Source organism: Meles meles, chromosome 21, assembly GCF_922984935.1.
Source record: "Meles meles chromosome 21, mMelMel3.1 paternal haplotype, whole genome shotgun sequence".
Taxonomy (NCBI): Eukaryota; Metazoa; Chordata; class Mammalia; order Carnivora; family Mustelidae; genus Meles; species Meles meles.
The window spans coordinates 43,971,279-43,998,741 of record NC_060086.1 but is presented as its reverse complement, the minus strand read 5'-3'; the positions used below and the strand labels follow the sequence as shown (position 1 = coordinate 43,998,741).

Below are 27,463 nucleotides of genomic sequence, written 5' to 3'. Positions count from 1 at the left end.
ACCTCCTGCTCAGGCGCTCCTCCCGCTCTCTCTCCTCTCTCCTCCGCAGTCGATCCTGGTTTCTCTTCTCCTGCTTTTCAGCCACAGTTTTCTACATTAAGCAAAAAGTTGGAAAATGAGAGGAGAAGAAGCTATACCAATGAGTATTTATGGGGCGCCTGCTGGGCTCAGCCGTTAAGCGTCTGCTTTAAGCTCAGGTCACGGTCTCGGGGTCCTGGGATGGAGCCCCGCGCTGCCTGCTCAGAGGGAACCTGCTTCTCCCTCTGCTGCTCCCCCTGCTTGTGTTCCCTCTCTCTCTCCTGTCAAATAAGTCAATTAAATCTTTAAAGAGAAAAAAAAACACTTTTACGTGATCTCAATATTAGTAATTTAAAATTCTAAAAGAAACTCATAAGAGGAACATAATCACCTTTAAAACTTCTTAATGGAAAATGCATGAAAATAATGCTACCACAGAAACTGCTCTTGTAAGTTCAGTGACCAACTGCGCACTCTAAGAGGTGCTCTGGTTCTAAGTCACAGAAACTGAGCTTCTGCTTCACACCAGTCCAGAACGTTAGCTTTTTACCGAAGGAGACTCCACACACGTTACGGTTACGGTGTGACCCCCGCTGGCCAGGAGCAGCCTGTCCCTGAGGTGCTGAGTGCTCCAGCGGCTTTAGAGCCGACCTCACGGGACAGCAGGCCAGGGGAGGCAGACCGTGCGCTGGCGTTCTTCAGTATTTTATTACGAAGTCCTCTCTACACCCACCATGGGGCTCAAATGTACAACCCCACGATTCAGAGTCACGTGCTCCACAGACAGAGCCGGCCAGGCGCACCCCAGCCCTGGCTTTCAGCACCAAGCTCGAAACCTGGCTCATCAGGCCCGCCCGACGGTGGACAGAGCAGAGCAGACAACGCAGCAGAGGGGGGAGCCTGGAGAAACTGCACCATGGGACTCCGCTGACACAGCTAAGCTCAGAGCTCCAGCCCCACACCCCCACCCTCAACACCAACCCAAAGCCTCTTCAAGCCCCCATCCCTGCTGACCGAACGAAGCCCTAAGGGGGAGTAAAACAGGGCCGGGGAGACAAAGGGCCACCAGTCTTCTCATGCTCACGAAGGCACAAAGGATAACCCGGCACCTCAGTGCAGACTGGAACCAGGCCCCTGCATGAAGGGTACAGCAAGGACTGAGTGGGAGAGGCCTGCTGGACCCCTGAAAGCACTCAGGAGGGGCAAGAGCCCTGCTGTCTGGCCCCCTGGGCTCTCCAGCCCGGCCTTCCCTTGCCCTGCCCGGAGCAGGCACACAGGACGGACACATGAACGTCAAGGATGGGAATTTCGGCCCCTCGACTGAAGGGCTTCCTAAAGCGGAAATGACTGAGCACGGGGCTGTGGTCTGGGATTAGCTCTTTTCCAAACACCTCTGCTTCCTTCCAGCCCTAAGTAAGAAGGCCTTGCCTGGCTACCGCCTTGGTGTGTGGCCTGGGGTGAGGAACTCTGGGACCGCTGTAAGCGAAGCCATCTCGGACCAGGGCCCAGAGCTCTCACCCTCCTGACTGTTCAGGGGTGCACCTCTAGACATGTTTTCTGTTGTCAGTCTAACCGCCATTATCAAAATCTGTAATATGTTTGGGCTGTCTGGATCAACCTCGTAGCACTCACTCTGCAAACACAAAAGCTGCCTTCCACATCTAGTTACTACTTAAGTTCCTCACGGGCACCTGGCTGGCTCAGCCGGTGGAGCACGTGGCTCTTGATCCTGGCGTTTTAAGTTGGTCCCCTTGTTGCGCGTAAAGATTACGGAAAAATAAAATCTTTAAAAAAACAAAAAAAAAAACTTAAGTTCTTAAGATTTCCGGGGAAAATTTTTCAATACAGTCTCATCTCTGTTGGAAATATACACGTTAAAATAAAAGGCTTTCAGGTATAAAAAATATCAAAACAAAATGATGGTGTGACAGGAAACGGAAATACAATTGAAAGGAGAAAGGGAAGGGCCTCCTGCGTGGTTTCGTCCATTAAGGATCTGACTCCAGCTCAGGTCAGGGTCTCTGGGCTCCGGGCTCAGTGGAGAGTCTACCTGGGGGTTCTCTCTTGATTCTCTCCCTCTCTTGATTCTGTCCCTCTCCCTGCTCACACACATGCTCTTTCTCTCAAATAAATGTATCTTTAAAAACATCTATAATAAAGTGTATCACACTTGAAAATCCTACTGGGAGCACAGGAGCAAACTGTTCCAAGACCAGTGGCGGCCGCCCCAGCTCCGCTCCCAGGGCCAAGTCTACACCTCACTACAGGAAACCTCTTCTCAAGTGCAGGGCTGTCCCCTGCTCCTTCAAAGGACACAAAAGGCCTCCACCTTCACTGTCATAGTGTCCTCGTCAGGTGCCATGCGTCCTTCCACCAAATCTCACGTGGCTGGAAGACCTGCACAGCTCCCAGTGACCCATCCTAGTGGTCCCCACATAGCAGGGAGGACTCCACAATCTGAACAATAATTCAAGTATCTGAAACATGCTCACCCTTCCCTCTGAGTATTCCACACCCAAGGTAAGGTTCAGAGTCTAACGCAGGAAACTGAGGAGCCTGAGGCAGAGACAAAGGTGGGCAGCTGTGGAATGATCCACCCACGGCGCCCCACCACGTTCTCATCCTTCCAAGGAGGCTCAAAGGCAACGGCCAGGCAGTGTGATCTTCCGTCTGGCCTCACCACTCTCCACGCGCGCACCTCTGCCCAAGGAGAGAAATGAGACCACTGGTTTGCCCCGGCTCCAACCAAAAGTTATTTCAGGGGTGTGCCAGAGCTCTGTGTACCAGAGGACTAGACGGTATTTTTTTCCAGCAAACAAGTGCAAACTAAAGAAATAGTCAAGTTCCCTTCCCTCTGGATTCTAAGACCTTAGTTTTCATGTGAACAAAGTGACAAACTCTGAATATTTCACTATAAAATTCAAGACATATTCTTAGAAAAGATCAAAATAGCAGTGCCAGAGTGGCACAGTTAAGTGTCTAAAGTCACATCACGATCCCAGGGTCCTCGGATTGAGCCCCACATTGGGCTCCCTGCACAGCTGGGAGTCTGCCTGTCCTTCTGCACTCCCCTCCCCAATTTGTGCACACTCTCTCTCTAGTAAATAATTAAATCTTAAAAGAAAAGAAAAAGAAAAAAAGCTCAAAACACAAGGTTTTCTACAAGTTAATACAAAGCCATCACAAGACTGCCTGGGTTTCTCCAGAAACAACATATTAACATACCCTCAACTGATCAAGCTTCTCTCGGATCTGAATGAACCCCAAGTGTAACTTGCCCCCGAAGTGGTCTGCGAGACGACGGTCATTGTCGTGGAGACCAAGGTAGGCCGAACAGACCTCACAGACACGCAGCTTCTGCTGTTGAAAACTGGACGCGGGCATGGAATTTCTGTATTCTTCCTGGAGAACGGGAACAAAGCAATGAAAATGAGGTACGCAGAACCACAACTAAATATTCAACCCCCAAATGGAAATATTTGAAGGGACTACAGAGGTGACTTTGAAATAAACAAAAAATCATCATTTACAAGTTTCAAATATTTGTAACTGACTCAATTTCCATCGTTTATTACGTAATGAACAATCATGATTTCAAAGCAATAAGGAATGTTCAAACTTCTCGGACAAGCAGGAGGCTGTCTGCTCAGAGGCCAACAGGGAAGGCAGGCCTCAGGTATGTGCAGTGGAGAGCTCTAGGAGGACCGGAGAACCAAGGGAGACTCTTCAAAAGGGGTCTTCCAGAAAACAAAGCACAAAAACCAAACCAAATAACCAAGCGAAACACACCACAGCCACTCATGGAGGTGTTCCAAGGTCCAGAAAGCTGTATGCCAACTCTGCCCTAAAGGCTAAAATTTGGACCAACAAATACATTACTCTCTCTTCAAAAAAGAGTATGTCCAACAAAACAGACTGAAACACCCCTCTCTGGCAGCAACTCTAGTCAGAGCAGATGTAACACAGAAAAAATGAAATAAGATATGGTTCCTGATGCTGGTGCCAAAGTTAAAACATGCCTTTAAGACCCAGGTTTAAGGGGTGCCTGGGTGGCTCAGTTGCTTAAACGTATGCCCTCAGCTCAGGTCATGATCCCAGGGTCCTGGGATCAAACCCCATGTGGGGCTCCCTGCTCAGCAGAGAACCTGCTTCTCCCTCTCCCTGCTGCTTGGCCTGCTTGGGCTGTCAAATAAATAAAATCTTTTAAAAAAAGGTTCTAAAAAAAAGACCCAGATTTAAGAAGTGCATTCCGGGGCACCTGGGGGCTCAAACATTAATGTTAAGCATACTTCTTCAGTTCAGATCATGATCTCCAAGTCCTCGGATCGAGACCCACATCAGGCTTCTGGCTGGCTCAGTGTGGAGTCTGCTTTTCCCTCTCCCTCTGCTTGTGCTCATCTTGTCTCTCTCCCAAATGAATAAATCTTAAAAAGAAATGCATTCTAGGGGCACCTGGGTGGCTCAGTCAGTTGAGTGGCTGCCTTCAGCTCAGGTCAGGATCCCAGGATCCTGGGATCGAGTCCCGCTTTGGGCTCCCCGCTTGGCAAAGAGCCTGCTTCCCCCTGTCTCCCTCTGCCCGTCACTCTGCCTACTGTGATCTCTCTCTGTCAAATAAATAAATAAAATCTTTATTTATTTTTAATTTGACAGAGAGAGATCACAAGTAGGCAGAGAGGCAGACAGAGAAGTTGGGGGGAAGCAGGCTCCCCGCTGAGCAGAAAGCCCGATGCGGGGCTGGATCCCAGGACCCTGGGATCATGACCTGAGCCGAAGGCAGAGGCTTTAACCCACTGAGCCACCCAGGCGCCCCAAATAAATAAAATCTTAAAAAAAAAAAAAAAGGAAAAAAAGAAATGCAGACTAACAGTCACTGATCCTTATTTAAAGGGATCTCCCATGGCTGGGTGGCTCAAGTGGTTAAGCGCCTGCTTTCACCTCGGGTCGTGACCCCAGGGTCCTGTGCTCGAATCCCCATCGGGCTCCTTGCTCAACAGGGGGCTCCCCCCTGCTTGTCTGTGCGCTCTCTGACAAATAAAATCTTTTTAAAAAATTAGAAAAATTAAAAATAATTAACAAATAAAGGGATCTTCCAATAATTCACACATTCAAAATTCCCTGGCAAAAGCAGATTAAAATAAGACGCCACGTCATTCACGAAGCTGGCGAAGACATCAAAAACCGGGCACTCTCACACACCGCGGGCAGGAGACGGCACTGGCGCCACTAAGCGCGCCTCAACTATCTGTGACAGCCAGACAGGTGTGCGCCCCTTCCGCGAGTCCGTTCTGGAACACGCTCCTAGGTGTGCCAGCCAACACGTACGAGGACGCTGTCTGTGAAGACGAGAAACTACCAAGAACCGAGATCACCACCCACGGGCAGTCGCAGGTTCACGAAACAGAACTCCGCAGCAACAAACTGAAGGAAGTTGTATGCGGCATCAAGGAGAGACCTCACCGACAGTGGTGAGTGGACGATCAAAGCGAGACAGACAGACACAGCCTTTTTGTGGGGTTTCTTTTTAAGAGCACAAAGCACAAAAACACACAACACACACAGAGTTTATGGGCAGCACGCACGTGTAATAAAGAATAAAGACAAGTGAATGCACACTAACGCCTGCCTCTGGGGAGGGATGGGAGGGGACTGGAGAGGGAAGCACTGGGAACCTGAATTTCCATTATGATGTGCCAAAGCTTTTATTGAAAAGAAAGAACAAAACCGAAAACCTTAGGCGAAATGATAAATTCGGTGGCCCACGAGTATTTGTGATACTCTATCCCCTTCTGTAATTTGAAACTTTGACTACCACCCTCTAATTTCTTTCCAAATAAACGCTCATTATACTAAATTACCAAAAAAAAAAAAAAAAAAAAGTATCAGCAAGTTAAGTACTGTATGGCTCCATTTACATAACATTCTTAACACGACCAGAATAGAGAGATGGAGGAGAGCTTCGTAGCTGCCAGGGGTCAGAGAAGCGGGTGTGGCGACAAAAGGGTCAGGAAGGGATCTTAGTGGTGACGGCTCTTCCGTGACTGTCAGCGTCCTATTACGCTGGGCAGCAGGTCTTTCACGATGGCATCTCCGGGGGAGACTGGAGAAAGGTACATGGGCTCTCTCGGTATCTTTTCTTGAGACGACTGAACACCCTTGCTGCTGAGAGCACAAAGGGGCCCACAGGTGCCACACCACCACAGAGCAGCGTGGCAGAGGCCCCTCACCCAGCCTGTCTTGCGCGTGGTTTTAAGGAAGTGGTGTTGCCTCCTGGGGGCACGACCAGTGACGGGATGGAGGACACCGCGAGGGTAAGGATGCCACGAGTCCTGGGCGTGAACAGCAGGCACCCCATATCCTACTCCTAACCGGGCTGTCTGCAGACAGCCCCATGCCCAACGCTTCATTTACGAACATTTACACCCACGTACAGACCTCGGAGCCAGCCCAGGGATTGCGGGTGTCTGCTCTGCTCTTGGAAGCATGAAGGGCTGGGCCTCAGGCTGCACCAAGAAGCCAGAGCTTCCCTCCTGACTCTCTGGTCTTCCTGGGAGACCAGTCAGCAACCCAAGGAGCCGACTCTGTTCTACACATAAACGCGTATTTCCTGTTTCAGGAGACGAGGGTTTAGATCCCATGATAAGGATTTATATACATGACTTACATTTATAGCAAGCTCAGGGATTTAAATCCTCTACAAAATGCAGAATTTAAATATAAACCCCATCTCCAAGAACTGAACTACTCTGTAAACCAGGGAACACTGTTCGGAACTTTAATAAGTCACACCACCATGGTGTGACAAATGCCATTCAAGGTATTTGACTCAAATGTCACCTGCAACTATCACCTTCATGAGCCCATCTGTCTTTGGGCGTGAATACATTTTATGTACCAACATCCATCTGTATTACGAGTTTTTTTCCCTCTCACGTTCAAGGATGGACGTGTTAGCTACGAACGTCACTGAAGGGGGAATTGTTCTGCCAGGGGCGTGAAGCAGTACGCCAGCACCGCCCTCCCCGCCCTCCAATGGATGGTGCTGCTCACCCCAACGCAGGCACAGCCCCCTGGGAGTGACCCTTCTGCTCTGCAGACTTACCACTGCCCCGGTGGGCTTTGTGACGGCACCCATGGGTGCTGGGCGGCACCCATGCCTTCAGTTCATCATTCCTGAGCTCTGACTATGTGTTAAGCACCAGACGGAACCAGGGCTACAGAGGTGGCCGGAGAGAGACCTGCACCAGGGGCGCATACACTTCATCTCCTCATCTCTACCCAGCCTCCCCTAGCCCACGGCTCTAATGACCTTCTCAGCCTGTGGGTCTTGGCTAAGGGCACTTCCAGGATTACCAGAACTCACCTGGAGACCCCTGGAAACACAGAGTCACTCTCAAACTCAGACCCCATTCTTCTGACCACCAATTTTCATCTGAATGACTCTCATCCAACTGTTCACATACCCTCTGCCTGTACCCCTCCCAACCCCAGCGCTGTCTCCACGAGGAGGGCCTCCTCTGGCTTGCTCCCAACTAAAAACTAGTCAGGGTGCCCAGGCGGCTCCATCGTTGAGCCTCTCCCTTCTGCTCAGGTCGTGATCCCAGGGATCCTGGGACTGAGCCCCGCATCGGGCTTCCTGCTCAGCAGGGTATCTGCTTCTCCCTCTCTCCCCACTACTCATGCTTTTTCCTGCTCTGCTCTCTCAAATAAATAAATAAAACCTTTTAAAAAATGGGGAAAAAACCCACAAAAACCAAAAACTAAAAGCCATCCAGCACACAGGTGGAGCCCAACAAGCATTTAGTCCAGGAATACGGATGTCCCCACCTCCCTCCGACTCTACAGTCGCCACCATTCCCAAAGGCTACGGGAGCCACTTCCAGTTCCAGTGGTAAGGACCGGGGAGTCAGAGCACATCCAACGGCTAAAAGAGCCTAGAGAGAAAACAGCTGCCAGCACTGTAACGAGTCTCTGACTCCGCCTCTCCACCCTGCCAGTGGGTCCTGGCCCGGTACCCCAGCCGACACCACTCAGATGCGACCCTCAGTCTGCACGGGTGCCCTCTGCCAGACATGCCACGTCTGCAAGAGCAGCCAGGCCCCGGTCCGCAGGGCGGCCTGCACCACAGCTCTGGTGCCATCGTGCCGGCTGAGTGGCCACCACAGCCCGGCAAACCCCCAGAGAGTAAGCTGCCGCCACCGCAGTGACTCTTCAACTCTCGGGACAGGTGTCATGAGCAGGGCTGGCCAGTGATGGGCGTGATATCACACAAGGGTCAGAGGGGACAGAGCAAAGGCACAAACCCAAGTATGCGCAGACTCTAAATCCTACAACCCTGTCCACACAGCACCCTACTTCCAACGTTTTCCCAACACTGAAAAAATGCAATAGTTTAATTTTAGCCCAAATGGTCAACATTCAGGGGTTACATTTCCTTTCTTAAAGACTGTTGGGGCCAATTTCACATTAAAACCTGGTAAACCCCTAGGGCCTGCCTGGGCCTACTTAGCCATAGTGACTCCATATCGCCTAGGTAGCCATTTTGTTGTTAATAAATGCCTCACCAGTTACCGATACGGTTCCGGGTAACCGCTGCTAAAACACATACCTAAAACAAGGCCATTCTGTTGTTTAATAAACACCTCAGCAGTTACTAGTATCGGTTCCGGGTATCCGTTACTAAAACACACGGGTAGGAGACGTCCAATCAGCCAAAGCCACAGACGTAGAGGTCTGCGGTTGTGCCCTATAAAATTAGCCTGTAAGACCAAGGCGTGGTCGCTCTCTTCGGAGGCGGCCCTGGCGGGTCAGTCTGACTTCTAATGCTTGGCACAGAATAAGGCTTTACGGGGTGCCTGGGTGGCTCAGTGGGTTAAAGCCTCTGCCTTCGATTCAGGTCATGATCCCAGGGTGCTGGGATCAAGCCCCACATCGGATGCTCAGCGGGGAGCCTGCTTCCTCCTCTCTCTCTCTGCCTACTTGTGATCTTTGTCTGTCAAATAAATAAATAAAATCTTAAAAAAAAAAAAAAAGAATAAGGCTTTACATAACTTTCGCTTTGTCTCAGCCTCGTTCCTTTGATAACGGACCCAACAAAGACCTTTTCCCACCAACCTCAGCTTCTTTTTTCTTCGCACGGACTTTCTCCACTTCCATAAGAATCTTCTGGGATTCATCCACATTTCCCTCAGCTCCCAGTTGCTCAGCTTTAGCAAGAAGTTTTCCTATTTCTTCATTCAACTCATGTACTTTTTCTGCCTGAAAGGAGACAACGAGGTGAGGCAGAAAATCAGAGCAGACATCGAAAACCGAAAGATCTTATCACAGAGACAACGCGTGTTTCTCCTGCTGTACTTCTGCTCCGTTCTACCAAAATTAAACGAACAGCCACGGTCCTCACGGGATCACAAGCAAACTCTAACAACCCTGGCATCTCTACTGGCTCTGCTGGGACTCTGACCTTCAACTAACCCAGCCGGCTGCAGTCCCTAAGAGGAGCACCATGCCTGTCACGTCCAACATGGTGGCCAGGGTCATCACAGTGGTCACTTTCTAGGCTGTCTCTTCTCACATCTTGTATCACAACTCAACCTTCTGCGTAAGGGCCATAAAGTGTCCGGTTTAAATGCATACATCTGTACTGTAAGCAAAATGCCTCATCATTTGGGATTTAATTTTAGAACTAAGATAGCTGGGGCACCTGGCTGGCTCACTTGTTAAGCATCTGCCTTTGGCTCAGGTCATGATCCTAGGGTCCTGGGATCAAGATCCGCATCAGGCTCCCTGCTCGGCCGGAAGCCTGCTTCCCCCCTCCCAGACCCGCTACTTGTGTTCCCTCTCTCACTGTTTCTCCATCAAATAAATGAATAAAATCTTAAAAATAAATAAATAAATGAATAAAATAGCAACTACACGTATCCCAAACAATGCTTTTACAAAACTGAGAGGAGAGGACACTGAAGAGATTCATCAGCTGCACTCAAAGACAGGAAACAGAATGTGCTCACAGGCCAATGACACACGCATCTACCGTCTTCCTTCTTCAGGACAGCTGCACCACAGCCTAACCATTGCTCAACTGAACGTCCCCCACTTACTGTTCTATGTGGGAGTGTTAAGTCCAACTTCAATAAACACGGACAGTGGAGGAGGGACAGAGGCAGCAAGCAGCTCCAGGGAGCAGAGAACTTGCTGACCGCCTTCTCTCCTTCCTGGGACGCACCGGGGCAGCACGGACTGCCCGCCCCAAAGACGCAGTCAGGGCTGATGGTAACTGCAACAGTGCCGTTAGCCTGCTGGCAGGCTGGTTCTCACCACGCAGTGAGCTGCACACACAGCTCGAGGAGAAAGTCCCAGGCATACCTTCGCAGAAACTTCTGCACTGATCTCCTCCTGTGTCTCTGCCAGCCGCTTCTTGGCGAGCTCAGTTCTCCGATCACACTCAGCAATGAAGGACTCCAAGTGATCCATCGCCTAGCTCAGGAGAATCAGAGAGCTGTGATCAGTCACGAGTAAGGCCGTGGAACCCATCAGTTCAACAGGACATACACTCCTGGGTTGGTTTCTTAAAGCCTGTACGTTCGGTGGGAAGACCTTAAACTACGCTACAGCCTAGCACAGCCACAACCACATGAAACCAAGGGGCGTTGTTAGACTGAGTGATCTTTCAGAAGCATGGTCTTCTCATCTGATTTCTCTCTCAAATTTGTAAAAGGACCCCCATCCCTCAATAACATTTCCCGGACTATTTTAGGCCATAATGAATAGCGTTCTCTGAGGGGCAGGAAAGGCTGGACTGAGACTAGTAGCGGAGGCTACTGGTGAGCTGTGGGGGGTGCGGATGATGTACTCACTGGTCTGTGTGAGCCACGTAAATATTACTCCCTCATGTTCTGAGGGTAGAGTTCCCCCTTCCACCTCAAAACAAAACAATAGAACAAATATTACTGAGAGCTGTGAGCACAGTTAGTTATTGCCTGTCTAAAGTAGCAGGAAAACTGGTTACCACTTACCCAAAGAAAGAAGGGAAAGAAACTCTAGAAGCTCACTCTGAGGAGACTGGGGGACACACGGACACACGCGTGTGGCTTCACGTGTGTTAGCAGCAGATCTGCCATGACCAGCCCCAGGCCCCGCGTAACTTCAGGTAAACATAGAAACCGGGTATCCGTCCGGCTACAGCCAGTGACCAGCAAGCAGCACCTCCCAAATCACGGCCACTAGTCCACTCGCAGATGCTGGCACTGTGTGAAGCAGGACAGCAAGGGAGGCTAGCATAAGATGACAGGCCTGGGCCACGTGATCCATCACCAAAACGTACGCAAGAAACAGCTCTGGGTGGAGATGACAGAAAGCAGATGACAGGCCAGCAGACCCAGTGGTGATGAAGCACAGCCGCCTTCTGGGGCGCCTGGGGAGGCTCAGCTGGCTAAGTGTCTGCCTTCGGCTCAGGTCGTGATCCCGGGATCCTGGAATCGAGTGCTGCATTGGGCCCCCTGCTCAACAGGCAGTCTGCTTCTCTCTCTAGCCCTTCCCCCTGCTCATGATCTCTCTCTCTCAAACTCTTTCCCAAAAAAATATATAAAATCTTAAAAAAAAAAACAAAATCAAAGACCAAGTGGTAATAACCTATGTCCCTCCGCCCAAAGATGGCCAGAGGGAGCAAGTCAGCAGGTCAGCTGTTACGAAAGCTCTCCACTGGGATGGACAAGAGGGGTATGGCCTCCTTCAGAAATCTGAAAATCTCTTTCCAAATAAACGCAGAGTTGGACACAGTTCAGACAGAGAGGCTCTGTGGAGCCAAGCTCCTGAGGGCACTGGAGAAAGCCTGAAGTATAATCACCCGCTGACACCAGCTCCCGGTTTCACTCCACATTCCTCCACTCCTGGAATTCAGGACCTCTTTCCTGTTGTGGGGCCGTTCAAACACCTTCCCTGATAAACATGTCACTACGTTCAAACGAAACCATCGGGAAAGCCAATGATCACCGCCGTCTGCATGCAGCACACTTCCCGGAAAGACACAGAGTTGACAATTCTGCTGACGGGGTGGCAGCTCGCCAGCGCCCAGTGTCAGCAGCCGCACGACTCCTGTGCTCGTAAGGGACGATGGATCCTCGCAGATCCTCCTCAAATGCCCCGGCTTCACCCACACAGAGGTACTGAATCTATGGTGCCGACCCTTCCGTTAACTGCCCAGAGTGATCTCACACCTGAGACAGACCCAGGAACCCACTCATCAGGGGTCAAGTGGTGGCGTGTCACAATCCATTAAAGAAACGAGCTGCAGTTTCAGCAGAATCCAATTAGCTACAGACGCGGCAGACCAGAGACATCGTTCAGCTCCCACATTCTTTAAGAGGTGACACTCTGGGGGGCTTAGTCAGTTGGGCGTCTGCCTTCGGCTCAGGTCGTGACCCCAGGGTCCTGTGATTGAGCCCTGCATTGGGCTCCCTGCTCAGCGGGGAGCCTGCTTCTCCCTCTCTCTGCTGCTCCTCCCGCTTGTGCTCTCTCACTCTCTGTCAAATAAATAAATAAAATCTTAAAAATGAAAGGACATTCTAGTCTAAAAATTAAGCCCTAATCACAACCTACCATTCACTAGAAAGTCCCCCAACCTCTCCAGCTTCAGAGTGCTGTGACGAAACGCGGACTGCTGAGGAGGCCTGCGCATGGCGCTGACACCAGGAGGCAACTGTCACTGCTGCTGGAGGCCGTTCCTCCACACTCAGGACTGAGCGGCGCTGTTCCCAGGGTCGCCAGCCCAGCAGACAGGACACCAGCCAGAAATCCGGGAGCCTGAGACGCACTCTCAGGGAGACTGGTCACAGCGAACGTGAGCCCTGTACTGTGCTGCGTGTCCACACGTGCCTTAAAACAGCCACGCGGAAACTGAGAAAGTCTCCACTTCCCAGATGAAGAAACTGAGGTACAGTTTCCAAACTACTAAGTCACGGCATCAGGTTTCCAAGGACCCTTATGGTTTGGCTCCAAAGCCCCTACACTCAATGTGCACAACTCCGAGGCGGTCACCACCAGCCCAGTTCACAGATGAACAGAACAAGTTACAGTAACTTGCCCAAGTTCACAAAGGGATCCCCGCCCGGGGTATCTGACCTAGTAACTGAAACTATTATAGGGTTCATCGTAGACAGAAAAAGTAGGTATAATCAGAACTGGTCTCAACTGGTATATTAAAGACAGTCTGGAAATTTGTTGATACGATGTGTAGTTTCAGAACCTGTCAAATAAAACATCACAAACCAAGACAATTTGGGGAGTAAGTTAACTGTTTTTACTGAGTTAAAAAGAATCAAATTCTTCATATTTTCAATAACGTGGACTCTAACTCAATTGTACTGCTCTGTAACGGCTTCACAGCTTGAATTAATACTGCGGTTTGTTTGCCAGTGTTCAAGTTGAGAAATCTGAAATGTTATTATATAGATTACCTAGCAGCAGACATCATACACCCCTTCCTAAGGAATTTCTGGATAAAACACTTTCAAGAAGTCAAGGCCTGGCCCTGGCATGGTCAGGCGGAGGCTGTCTCAGGCTAGGAGGACACAACAGTGAGGAGAGGTGCACCAGCGGTTCCACCCGCCAAGCTCAAGCTGAGGGTCTAGGCAGGCAACATCTATACAAAGAATCACCTTCCTGTAACTCTGACTGACCAAGACCCCAAAACATGGTTACTCACTATCAGCAAAGATGTGAAGATGGGAGGCTTCTGCCTGCCGGTGGGAGCATGCTATCATCAAAACCCCAGGTACCCTCGGATGCAACAGTGCCGTGTCTCGGAACCTCCCCCAGATGCGTGCAGACAGCGCAGACATGCGCACAACGGCGGTGTGTAATGCAGACCACGATCACCAACAGGGGACTGGTCATGTAAAGCAGGTACCATCCCTTGGCACGCTGTGCAGCCACAAAAAGCAATAAGGAACTCTACACAAAGGTATACTAAGAAGTTACACCAAAAAAGGAAGGGGCAGGTTCGGACAGGTGTAGAAATTACCAGTCGTGTAACAACAGGAATACAGAATTACCACCTGCCTCAGGCATCTGCGTGAACTCTAAAGCCGATGGAAGCAACTGGTTACTTCTAGAGGCAACCAGATGACTGAGGAGCAGAGCAGGAGAGTGGTTCCACCTTCTGTCCTGGTCCTACATGTGCTCACATTAGTAAGAGACGCGGCACCCTTTGTGAAATAACGCATCCGGGCAACAATGCTCATCTGCTGCTTAAAGCGTGGGGCCGAAGGCGGACGGGAGTCCTGACCACTGGCAGGTCCAAGCTGCTGCAACGACTGCTGCTGCAGAGGTGGTCCAAGAGCGCATGCAAAGCTCCGCCTCGGAATGTTCCAGTCACAAAGTAGAACCTAAATCCGAAGATCAAGCCTCCAGACCCAATGCCTACAGTGCAAGAATTTCGAGGATCGGGAAACATCTTAAACAAGACATCATGAAGCTATAATCACCAAATTCCAGGGTATGAGACTTCCAAAAAATTTGTTTCTTCAAACAAATAGATTTTAAAAGATTTATGAAAGCATTCTAACACGCAGCCCTTATTTCGAATCCTGAGTCAAAGAAATAAAATTACAAAAGAATCCTTTCTGAAGCAATCTGGAAAATTTGAACAGTCAGTCAGATGCTAAGAAATTATTTTTAAAGATGACATTTTTAATAAAATCCTCAAATTCTAGATACAGTATTTACAGAGGAAATTCTGTCTAGTAGCTAGAATAAAGTAATCCGGGAGGAGGGGGGTTGCGCAGCGGCACCACCTGCCTGGCTCAGGGGAGCATGTGACTCTTGATCTCAGGGTTGTGGGTTCAAGCTCCACACTGGGTCCAGATAGTACTTAAAAACTATAATTTTTAAAAAATTTTTATTTACTTGAGAGAGAGAAAAATTGGGCACAAGCTGGGGGAGGAACAAAGGGAGAGGAAGCAGCACACTCCCGGCTGAGCAGGGAGCTGGACATCGGGCTCCACCCCCGGACCTGGAGATCCCGACTGGAGCAGACGCTTACCCGACTGAGCCACCCAGATGCCCCTAAAAAATACGACCAAACAGCCAGTGGGGACACACAGAGATAAAGACAAAATAAGAGTTTTCATGTCAATAATCACTGAAAACTGGGAGACAGAACCCAGAAATTTCATTATAATATCCTGCCCACTTCTGTACCTTTAAAAGTTTTCCTGAACACATTTTTAAAAACAAGTAGATTCTTCATTCTAAGCGTGACACCAGATCTCAACGCACACGGCAAAGGCAATGCTGAAGTATTTACAGACTGACTGAGATGCGTGCGGTCTGTCTGCAGATCTGTGAGAAGCTGCGGGAAGATGAAACCCAGCTGGCTGCCCGCTGATCATCCCCAACGCTAAGTGATGGGTGCTAGGAAAGTCACTGTATGATTGCATTCCACTTTAATTTTTGAGATTCTCCAGAATAAAGTTTAATAAAAACTCCCTGGTGGGACACCTGGGTGGCTCAGTGGGTTAAGTGTCCGACTCTTGGTCTCAGCTCAGGTCATCATCTCAGGGTCCTGAGACTGAGCCCTGTATTGGGCTCTGCACTCAGCAGGAAGTCGGCTGGAGAGTCTCTCCCTGCCTCTTCCCTCCCTAGTGGGTATGCAGTCTCTCTCTCTTTCTCAAATCAATCAATCCCTTGTAAATCAACCCTTCCTTGGCCTTTTTTTTTTTTTTTTAAGATTTTATTTGGGGGGCACCTGGGTGGCTCAGTGGGTTAAGCCGCTGCCTTCGGCTTGGGTCATGATCTTGGGATCCTGGGATTGAGTCCCGCATCGGGCTCTCTGCTCAGCAGGGAGCCTGCTTCCCCCTCTCTCTCTGCCTGCCTCTCTGTCTACTTGTGATCTCTCTGTCAAATAAATAAATAAAATCTTTAAAAAAAGAAAAAAAAAGAAAAAAAGATTTTATTTGGGGCACCTGGGTGGCTCAGTGGGTTAAAGCCTCTGCCTTTGGCTCAGGTCATGATCTCAGGGTCCTGGGATCGAACCCCACATCGGGCTCTCTGCTCAGCAGGGAGCCTGCATCCCCCCGCCCCGCCCACCTCTCTGCCAACTTGTGATCTCTGTCAAATAAATAAAATCTTAAAAAAAAATGAATGTTTGAACTTTAAAAAAGAAAAAAGATTTTATTTATCTGAGAGAGAGAGAGTGCTCATGATCAGGAGCAGGGGGGAGGGGAAAAGGGAGAAGCAGACTCCCCACTGAGCAAGGAGTCTGATTCAGAACTCAATCCCAGGACCCAGACACTTAACCCAGGCACCCTCTCAGTCTTTTTTTTTAAGAGATTTTTTTTTTCTTTTAAGGATTTCATTTACTTATTTATTTGTCAGAGAGAGAGATGGAGGAAGACAAGCAGGCAGAGAGGCAGGCAGAGGCAGAGAGAGAAGCAGGCTCCCCGCTGAGCAAGGAGCCCGGTGCGGCACTTGATCACAGGATTCTGGGATCATGACCTGAGCGGAAGGAAGGCAGCGACCCAACCAACTGAGCCACCCAGGTGTCCCTCGGTCTTTTTTTTCTTAACTGAAAAATAATCTATGTAATCATAGCTTTAAAATGCTCTGTGAACGTAACTTCCTACCTTCCTTTTTGCCAACAGAACCTCAGAATTCTAACCCAGAGCCAATTCCTAAACTGGCAGTGTGACCCAGGCTTCCAGCAACTGCTCTTGAAAACCGCTAAAAGCCTCACTAGCCAAAGTTAGCTTGTGGCAAGTAAGAAGCAAGTTGCTGTTGCTGGGCCACCTGGACTGGCTCAGTCGAAGAGCTAGGTCATGAATCCAGCGGACACTGGGTGTGGAGATTATTTAAATTAAAAAGGCTTAAAAAGAAAAAAAAAAGCAAGTTGTTGCTTTTAAAGTGTTTGCTTCCCTGCATTTCAAATACTAAGGGACTGCCTCCACAGAAGGGACGGCACATTCCATGTTTTAAAGGCCAGATCTACCCATTCTCTAAGCAGTGTATCTTCAATGAACCCCCCCCCACACACAAAATCTAGAGGTGAATTCTCTAGTACACACAATTGTGCACCTTTGTCTTGCTCGTGATTATCACCACAGTTCTGTAATTAAGTAGGTTCTGTAAAGTTTCAAGGGCAGTCTATGCCAGGAGTAATCAGAATTTGCTAACTCATTTCTCTCTGTTTGAACAAAGAATTCTGTTGTGTCCAATTTTCCAACATTATAACAATCCTACCATAAACACATTTGTGTACCAACGTCTAACTGTATTTCTAATTACTTCCTAAAGCTAGAAATTTGTAAAAATAAATCACAAGACAGAAATATTTTTACATATTCATTTCTGCCTATTATTATGTTAGCTAGCAGGATCTGATAACTTCACATGATACAGAAAATGTAGTTTCTTCTCTCCTCTCAAAAGAAATAATCACTTAATGGGGTGCCCGGGTAGCTCAGTCGGGTCAGGCATGACTCTGGATTTTCAGCCCAGGTGATAATCTCAGGGTCAGGAGATCTCGCTCCCAGCTGGGCATAGAGCCTGCTTGAGATTTGCTCTCTCCCTCCATACTGTCCACCCAACAGCTCCCGCAAGGTTAAAAAAAAAAAAAAAAAAAATCACTTAAGAATTTGGTATATCTTTTTTAAAACTGCATTAAGATGCATACCTATGCACTCAATTTTTATTCCAACCAAACAAGACAGTTTGTAAGTTTCCAATTTTCCTTCTTCATGCCAATGCACACGTCTTCTGTCTTCTACAATCAACAGCCATGCTGTAACATGACTACTTTGGGTCCTCTAAGAACAAAAGTTATTTGGGTATTTTCTTTCTTTTTTTTTTTTTAAAGATTTTATTTATTTATTTATTTATTTGACAGACAGAGATCACAAGTAGGCAGAGGGGCAGGCAGAGAGAGAGAGGAGGAAGCAGGCTCCCCACAGAGCAGAGAGCCCGATGTGGGGCTCGATCCCAGGACCCTGGGATCATGACCTGAGCCGAAGGCAGAGGCTTTAACCCACTGAGCCACCCAGGCGCCCCTGGGTATTTTCACTAATGAAAAATGATGCAATGAACATCTTAGGTCTTCTCATACATATGCAAATGTCCTTATAAGACAACTTCTTACAAATTGTTTAAATATTTTAAATTTGTAAAAAGGGCTGATGAGTTCTTGTAAAAGATCTACTCAAAGTCCAATGTCAATCTATAAATTCAGAAACTAATTATGAAAATAGATCTTAACAACAGAGACACCAGAGTGGCTCAGTTGGTCAAGCATCTGCCTCCGGCTCAGGTCGTGATCTCAGGGTCCTGCGACTGAGCCCCGCATCAAGCTCCCTGCTCACGAGAGTCTGCTTCTCCCTCTTCCTCTGCTGCTCCTGCTTGTTCTCATTCTCTATCTCAAACAAATAAATAAACCTTAAAAAAAATCTTAATGACGCCCTCTGTAAAGACAGGTTTTATTTTAAACTAATGTATCATGAATAAATCAACTAAAGCCCCAAGTTTTAGCCAAGTTTTTCTTTTGTAAAACAATAAACAAAACGCATGCATGTCTTAGCAGGTCTGTGAAGCGTACAAAGCTTTCTCACTGACCCGACTACAGTAACTGTTCTAAAGAAAAAACACATCCCGTGTATAACAAAAACGGTGTTAAAATGTAACCGCAATGTCTGCTGTCTTTAACATATTTGATAAACTTCTCAGTACTAAAACAAATTTTCCGAGCTCGTGGCAGGAGTCTTCCCGAGTGGCTCCAAATCCAGCTCCTCTGCTGGCGCCACACGGTGCCGCCTCATTCATTCTGGCAAATAACATCAGGCCTAGGGCACTTCCAGAGACTTTAGTAAATGGTGGGCCCGTGTAACAGAGTTATTGCCAATAACGGAGATACTCCCCAAAACATCTGGTGAGCTACAGAAAAATACACTACTAAAAAAACCCAGAGCCAATCATCCATTACCGATGGTTTACAACCTATGACAATGAAACCCAGGCCCATTTCCCAACAGTGATGACCGCACTGCAGCCCTTCAGGAACCAACCTCAAGAGGGACCCCCGGGAGCCACGTGCTGGTCCAGGGCCGGGGCCTGGCACAGTGCAGGGCCCTCAGGGTAGCCCAGGAGCCCAGCAGCACCAGCAGCAGGCCCGGGTTAGCACGAGTCCGCCCAGTAACCATTTCTGGCCAAAATGTTTCTGAAGGGTTCTTGCTTCTCAAACTGCAATTTTGGCACAACACATCACAACGAGCCTTCTGATAACCCTATCTGTTCATCCTGAATCAGCTGTCTTTAAAAGATGAAACTGACCTCCAGAGAACTACTGGATGGCTGGTTACATGGAAAGGGGAGACTTTTTACCTGAACCTTCTAGACCTCTGCAATCTCCCCCAGCAAACATGCATTACCTACCAAAAAGATTTAAAAACTGATTTTCATTATATTAACTTTACCAATCTGTATTTTAAGAAAAGCCTTTATTTTTCCATTGAAGTTTACTCTGTAAAACTAAGGAGATAAAAAGTTATTTTAGCTTGGTATTTTAAAGTCAGGCGATATTTAATTAATTATTAAAGTAATCCATGAACATCCAATCACTACTGAGAAGTAGAAATTAAAAACAAGGTCTTCATGCTAAGTATGGAGCCTACCTTAAAAAAAAAAAAGAAAAAAACTAAAAGGTGGGGTAAATTGTATGGCATGTGAATTTTATCTTAAACCCACTGAAGAAACTTTTAAGGTGAAATCTCCACCCTCAAAACCCAGAGGTATCTTCTTCTCAACTTTATAATGCAACACTCCACTGTATAATTAAACTCTTCTCCCTTTAAAAAAATTTTGTGGGGCACCTGGGGGCTCAGTGGGTTAAAGCCTCTGCCTTTGGCTCAGGTCATGATCCCAGGGTCTTGGGATCGGGCCCCGCATCAAGCTCTCTGCTCCTCAGGGAGCCTGCTTCCTCCTCTCTCTCTGCCTACCTCTCTGCCTAGTTGTGATTTCTCTCTGTCAAATTAGTAAAATACTAAAAAAAAAAAAAAATTTGCAACAAGTATCTCTTCTGTGCACTCATTTGCACATATCCCTAAGATATGTTCCCAACTGCAGAGTTCTGGAATGAGTTCCTATATATGCTGACAGACTGTCCTCCTTCAAATATGGCTACTCCAAAATGCCCTTCATTTTCAGGGCAAAAGGACTTCTTCCACTGGTTATCAAACATTTTAATATGAACCATCTATAAGATCAAAAGTGATTTTTAAGGAGTTGGGGGGAGGGGTAGTTACCTTTTTTTTTTTTTTAAAGATTTTATTTATTTATTTGACAGACAGAGATCACAAGTAGGCAGAGAGGCAGGCAGAGAGAGAGAGGAGAAAGCAGGCTCCCTGCCAAGCAGAGAGCCCGACGTGGGACTCGATCCCAGGACCCTGAGATCATGACCTGAGCTGAAGGCAGGGCTTAACCACTGAGCCACCCAGCCGCCCCCTTTTTAACTGAAAAAGTATTCCTATATATGATAAATTTTCACATAGCACACAAAGGTCTCTTGCCCCGCTCTAACCCTCCAAGTTAAGAGTGGTTATAACCTCTAGGGTTCCTCTAAAACACCTCTCTGCACATCTAAACATGTTAACAAGTGTAGAGCACCCTTCCTTAATAAAACAAACCAAACAAAAACAAAAACAAAAACCGGCTGGCTGAGCTGGTGGAGCATGCAACTTTTGATCTCGGGGTCATGAATTTAAGCCCCATGTTGGGCATACAGCTCACTTATAAGTCAGTAAAAAAGGAAAAAAAAAAAAAAGGACGTATGCAACTTAACACATTGTTTAAAAACCAAGACAAGGGGCGCCTGGAGCCCTGGACTCTTGGTTTCAGCTCAGGTCCTGATCTCAGGGTTGTGGGACTGAGCCCCATGTCGGGCTCAGAGGGCAATCTGCTTCTGCTGCTCCCTCTGTCCCTCCCGCTTGCGCGCGCACCACAACATGCGTGCCCACTCTGTCTCTAAAATAAATCCTAAGAAAAATAATAGATTCTAAAAAAACAAACACTATGGGGGCGCACCTGGGTGGCTCTGTCAGGTGTTACACTCCTGATTTCAGATCAGGCCATGATCTGGGGGTTGTGAGACCAAGCCCTGTCACCTACTCCCTGCTCAGTGCGAAGTCTGCTTATCACTCTCCTTCAGCCCCCACGCCCACTCCCGCAAGGTGGAGCTTTCTCAAATAAATTCTTCAAAAAAATTAAATTAAATAAATAAACACTATGGAAGGAGGATATCAAACTTTGCTTATCCACTTACTCTGTCTTGCAGATAATTTCACATTAACAATACAACGAACAAGCCAATTAATTCTCTTTTCACAGTTCTCCATCATTCCACCCTAAAGAGCGACTGATTTAGGCAGTCCCTTACTGAGGAAGCCAACCTGGTTCCTGCTGCCTGCAGTTATGAATGCTGCAGGAATATTCTAGGTCAGGTGTCTCTGTACCAGAGAGACGTGACCCTAGAACTGGCCGGGCTGGCATGCGCTTTCACACCTTGAGACGCTGAGTTACCCAGGAGGTGTATCAGGACTATCTGACCCTCCACTTCTTCGGTTCAGAGCCAGGTGAGCATCTGTCACAGGATTAGATGCCCACAGGAAATGTCCTTTTCCTATCCTTTGCCCTTCTTAAATTCAGCCATTGATACCATTCTTGTCAATTATGATGAATTTTACAATTAAGATAACTAGCCCATCATCCTACATACTGTAAATGTCCTGTCCCAATTTATTCTCATTGTACAAAAGGGAACTTTTTTCTTCACACCCAGCACAGGGCTCAAACTTGTGACCCCAAGATCAAGAGTCGCATGCTCTTCAGACTGAGCAAGCCAGGCGTCCCATGTACAGGTATTTTTGTTAGGCTAAATTTTAAGTTTTTACACAAATGTACCCACCTTCCTCCCACAGCTTCTAGACTTTATAATAGCATTAAGATGACAAACAAAATTCATTTCCTAGGGATCCAGCTGGGTGTTTCCCTACTGGCTAATGTGTAGTTTTCAACAATATTCATTAAATAAACAAACAAACAAAAGAACACTTTCTACCTTTCTGACACTGGCTAAACACACCTCCTTCAAAATACACTAAATGTGTTTCAGTCACTGACTCCTTTTCTTCTACTATTCTGTTTTTCTAACTTTAAATTTATCAGGTCATTTAAAAAATGCACCGACATCCTGATTTAGTAGAAATGCTAAGACTTCTGATCCAGGAAACATTATTAAACCTGAGATTTCAAAAAATACACCTGCGTATTTACCAGTCTCTGAAACTTGACATCCCAAAGTAACGGCCTCTTTGCATAAGCACCTGCAGGTTACTGAAGAACGTAAACTCACAATACAGAAAAATTCCCTTTCCAAGCCTCTTCTGTTAGTCAAGGTGTTGTTAAAGGCACTTTTAGTTACTATAAAGATTCAACACTGAGAGCACACGGTGGTTAAAGGAATCTGAAAAAGAATTAATCTTAATCACTTTTAAGACTACTGGTTTAAAGAGCGCTTACTCCAGCTACAACACACCCTTTAAGATATCCTTTGGTGAGGAGGAGACGCCATTTCGTGCCTTCCTCACACCAAGCTCTGTCCCTTCCCAGTCTTCACTCAGGAACCCGAATGCCACCAAACCCCTTCAGTGACCTTTGGTCACACTAGTGATGGACAGTTAGAAAAAAGAAAAAACAAATGGAGGGACTAAATCCTGCACTCAGAGGTGAAAACTGCTGTTAAAGGGTGAAATAAAAATCTTAGCTATCACCATGGTTTGTGGCCTGGAAAACTACAGCACATTAAGCTAACACTCAGCTTTCTGTGGTAACAAAACTTCATTGAAGGATAGGGCACATATCAGGAAGAAAAGTCTTAAAAAGGGTTCCTTTGGGAGGCAACAGTTTTAAAAAAGTTGTGAAATTCCATTTTATAACCAGTGAATTGCAAAAATTTAACACCACTGGGGAAAAAATTGATACCACGGCTTTATCGACAACAGAAATGAGACAGAGAAAGGACCCCATTACAAAACTATCTCGCAAGGATGAACATATGCAATCCTTATCAGCCAAAACTTCCTCCCCTCGGAACAGACCCTAAATGAACCCTAATATGCACATACCAAGAATATATTCCAGAACATTCGTAATACTGTTTGTAGTAGCAAAACAAAACAAACAAAACCCACACCCAAGAACCAAGCCAGGTGTTTACAAATAATGAAAAGAGTTTGGGGCATACTCAAGTAGTAATGAGAATAAACCAAACCCAATAAAACAGTTAACAAAAAACAATACTGAATGAAAAAATAAAGTTATTAAAGATTGTGCTATGAAACTCTTAAGGCTTAAAAACAAGCAAAAACGTGAAGTTCAAGGAACCATAAAAATACATAGTAACACTTTTAAAAGGAAATGATATGTACAAAAATGCACAGCAGTGCTGGGGTGGTAGACCGACAGGCGACAGCCAGCGAGTATTACTTGCCATTCTAGCTCCCAGCCCTACTGGCAGAATAGCAAGTTACCTCTTTCGTTATTCTGCTGCATAACTTACAAAAGTTACATTTTTATTCTTGTTAGTTGGTATTTGGCTCTTCACAGTAGAGACGAATCAACATAAAATAAAACTTACATCTAATTCAAAAAACAGGTCCCTTTCTTTACTTGCAATCTCATAATCTGCTCGGAGGGCCAAGTCGTGGATTTTGGTACATTCTCCTAAATCCATGCGCTGTGAGAAAGAAACAGAAGTTTACACGTGAACATCTACCCAGTGCAGAAAGCACAGGACCGGATGTTTCAACTGTTACCAAAATAAACAACACCTTTTTGAACAGTAAACTGTAATAAAAATATTAAGAAACAGTACATAGCCAAGAAATCGTATTTTCCTTCTATCACCATAATATGACACTTTGATACGTTTAAGTGTGAAGGTTTCTGTCTCTTCTAGACCCAGAGATAACTGGACTAATAATGGAAACTGTATTAATTAGCTTTTGCTAGTTTTACTTTTGCATCAGACATGTAAGGAGTCTATTCAGTGGGGCACCTGGGTGGCTCAGTCAGGTGAGTGTCCAACTCCTGATTTCTGCTCAAGTCTCAGGGTTGTGGCATAGAGCCCCGCGGCAGGCTCCACACTCAGCGCAGAGCCAACCTGGGATTCTCTCCCCTTCCCTCCCCCCCTCCTCCCATTCAACCTCTCTCTACATATGTAAATATCTTCACTGCTAGAGACGCTCAATGCCTACGGTGCACAGACAAGGAAAAGGATAGAGCAGATAGCAACCAGGTTCGGGCAACTACAACACAACCAAACACTTGGCTCTGTATACCTCTTTGTATACCAGTAAGGTCCATTTAGAGCCCCCCCCCCCAATCCTCCAAACAATCTCCTAACCTAGTAAATGTCCCTGGATATAATTGGAGACATAAATCAGGCCACTCTGTTGTCCCACTTGAGAAACAAAAGGCAGAAATCACCTGTGTTACCAGTAAGATTAGCCTGATGCGCTACTGGGTGTTGTAAGCACGTGCGCAACAATGAGTCTGAGAGTGGGACTCAGGTGGCACCCTCCGCCTCTGGCCATCGAGAGCAAAAGCAAGGTTTGTCTGCTAAGCATCACGCTATCAAGTCACAGAGTGCAAGTTAACAAAACCCAGCATCACCATGAGGAGACACCTGCGAAGTCCAAGCACTTGGACCAAAACATGTGTCCACGTAATTAGTAAACAAAGAATGATGGAGTCCAGGACCTCCCTTAAGCTCAGAGTACAACTATGTCCAAAAGGAGCTCAAAAACTTCATGGGTTATAAAGTCCTTAACATTTTAGGCCAATTAGGGAGGCTGGCAGTACCTGACTTTTGGGCCCTAGTCTCACAGAATGTGCATGCCCTGCTCACTAACAAAACGTCCTTTAGTATGAACAGTGACCGAACCAACAGCCGGCTCCCTACTGCGGAGCTCATCTTCCTTTTGACCGAGGTCAACTTCTGCATTTAAATGCTGAAGGCCTCTCCTCTTCGTTATTCTTCCCGTGAAGCTACACGTAGCCCAAGTATGCTGTAACATGGGGGGAATCTAGAGGCGAGGCAATAGTGTATCTACAAGCCGAAGTCGTAGCCAGAACCACTCTCCCTGGACCACTGACAACTTTCGCTTCATTCACTCTTTTAAGTATCGGGATGATTCTTTAAAATACACAACCTCGGAGTGCCTGGGTGGCTCAGTGGGTTAAGCGGCTGCCTTCGGCTCAGGTCATAATCCCAGGATCCTGGAATCAAGCCCCACCTGGGGCTCCTTGCTCAGGGGGGAGCCTGCTTCTCCCTCTCCCTCTGCCTGCATGCCGCTCCCCCTGCTTGTGCTCTCTCTCTCTCACTATCCTTCTGTGTCAAATAAGTAAAATAAAATATACAGTCTCCACAAACGAAAACCAAGAACCATCGCTGCAAACTAGCAAACAACAGAAATGCTTAAAAGCTAATGAAAACTCTGTATCTCAAAGAACACCCACCACCAGCGGAAGTAAGCACTTCCGCTTCACTACTAAGCATTCACTAAAATGCACTTTACTAAAACTTCACTACTAAGCATTTTAAGTACAAATAAATTTCCACTCTACGAACTTCTACTGTCAAGAAAATTCTGACATCAGTGAACCACCCACGAAGCAAAAATCTACTGCTGGCCTTCCTTTGGCTGAGAATCTCAAGCAGCCAGGGCTAATGCAAGCAGGGGACAGGCCTGGGTTCCATGGCTACTCCCTGACTGTGTATCTCCAGCTGTGCCAAGGAGGCAGGAAGTACCGGCGGGCCAGTTCCCCTGGCAGCTAAGCACCAAACACAGCTGAAATACCACAGCAAGTCTTCTTCCAAAAGATTCTGAGTGGCTGTTAAATCTAGCGTGTCAAATGGTTTTTACCGAAGGAACACCTGTGTTCTCTACCCTCTGGTGGCCTCACACTGGTGACATGGAAGGGTACTCAAGGCTCCGTTCAGAACTTTTGGAAAACATGCTTCCACTGAGACAAGTCACACTACATTCCCTCCAGCTATCTTACTCTCCCAGACTTACTAACCAATACTGTATTTTCCTGTTAAGCCTCGATGAAACTGCAACTTCTGTTCCTCCTTGCCTCACCTCTACTAACGACAGGAGATGGTTCTGAGCAACAACTTGGGCCTAGAACAATCCTCTGAAGACTGAAGATTACAACCACTTTCACTTAGCCGCTCTGCACTAACTAAAACAACCCGTTATCTATTCATTTATCGTCTGTCTTCTTCCTCCACTGGGTAAAGCCTTTATTCTACTAGCACTATAGCCACAGTGCCCAGCACGGAGCAGGTGTTCAGTAAATAGTTGAGGAATTAATCTGTACCTGACACAATAAACGCTGGCAGGAACGCCCTCATCCTGGTTATTTTTCTCATCGGCATTCTGGAACAATGCTCCCAGGCTTCTGACCTCCCCTCCTCAAGAAACTGACATGCTCACACTCGTGCACATCCATCCCTCTTCTCCTTGGTTTCTCCCCTTAAGATCGATCAGCAGTTCCAGGTTATGACGCTTCCCTACAGGATTTTCCTTAAGCAGAACTGCTCGTAGCCAGCGGAAGCCATTAGTCTACACTGACGGTGCCCACAGCAAAGCATCTCCCTACATCAGGTCCAACTACAGGCAAAACCTCAGGAAACAAGGGGACAGTGCTGGACATTCATCTCCTAGCTGCCCTCTGTAGAGTCAGCTTGAGAAGGTCTAGTACACACGTGCGACTTCCCACAGGCTGCTCCCCTCACAATGGTAACGAGAACAGCAACAATTGATCGTGAAGAAAATGTTCCCTAGTGGATGCACATTTGACCCTTAAAATGAGCAGACAGTTCTCATATTCCGTGAGGCGGCTGTGCAGTCCAACATGGTGGTGGTCTTTATAGGACTCCTTGGCTCTAAGTGGCTGTGTCACTGTAGATAACTCTCCACCCTTTGGTCTTCTTCGATCCTATCTGATTTTGAATAAATGCATATTCCATAAAGTAGCCTTTATCTATTTGGTTCGTCCAAAGTGAATGTACAGTTTTAAGGGTCGATATTCATTGGCTCACATGCTGATTTCTTGAAAGGGTAATGTAACACAACGCTAAAAACTCAGTGGTATATCCAACTGACTTATTAAAAACCCAAGACTTGGGCAACACTATCAGGTCCCTCCCTCCTGAGGAACTCTGTACTATCACTCAGCTATCGTCAATAAACCCTACACTACTGCAAACCAAAAAAAGAAAAGTACCTCGTGAGATCAAAAGTCTAGCCTCGGCATATGCTCAACATGAAACCCAACCAATGAACCCAGAATTTTCAAAGAACTCAAGGCTGACCTGAACCGTACTTTTCCGGTTTGGCCAAAT

The 27,463-nt window shown here is 47.1% G+C and overlaps 1 protein-coding gene across 5 annotated transcripts in view; it reads right to left on the bottom strand.

The window, feature by feature from the left end:
- The window catches only part of LUC7L (LUC7 like), a 36,279-nt gene that overhangs the window by 4,892 nt on the left and 3,924 nt on the right, over positions 1 to 27,463 (bottom strand). For 4 of the 5 annotated variants that reach the window (XM_045993068.1, XM_045993066.1, XM_045993065.1 and 1 more), the window contains 5 exons: positions 23,687 to 23,785; positions 10,378 to 10,488; positions 9,130 to 9,273; positions 3,244 to 3,420; positions 3 to 91 (listed from right to left, as the gene is read on the bottom strand). In XM_045993068.1, the coding sequence (XP_045849024.1) occupies positions 3 to 91; positions 3,244 to 3,420; positions 9,130 to 9,273; positions 10,378 to 10,488; positions 23,687 to 23,782 (617 nt within the window). In that variant the 5' untranslated portion in view covers positions 23,783 to 23,785. Of the gene's footprint in view, positions 1 to 2; positions 92 to 3,243; positions 3,421 to 9,129; positions 9,274 to 10,377; positions 10,489 to 10,868; positions 10,933 to 23,686; positions 23,786 to 27,463 lie in introns of all 5 variants that reach the window. The other variant, XM_045993067.1, reaches the window with a different exon arrangement.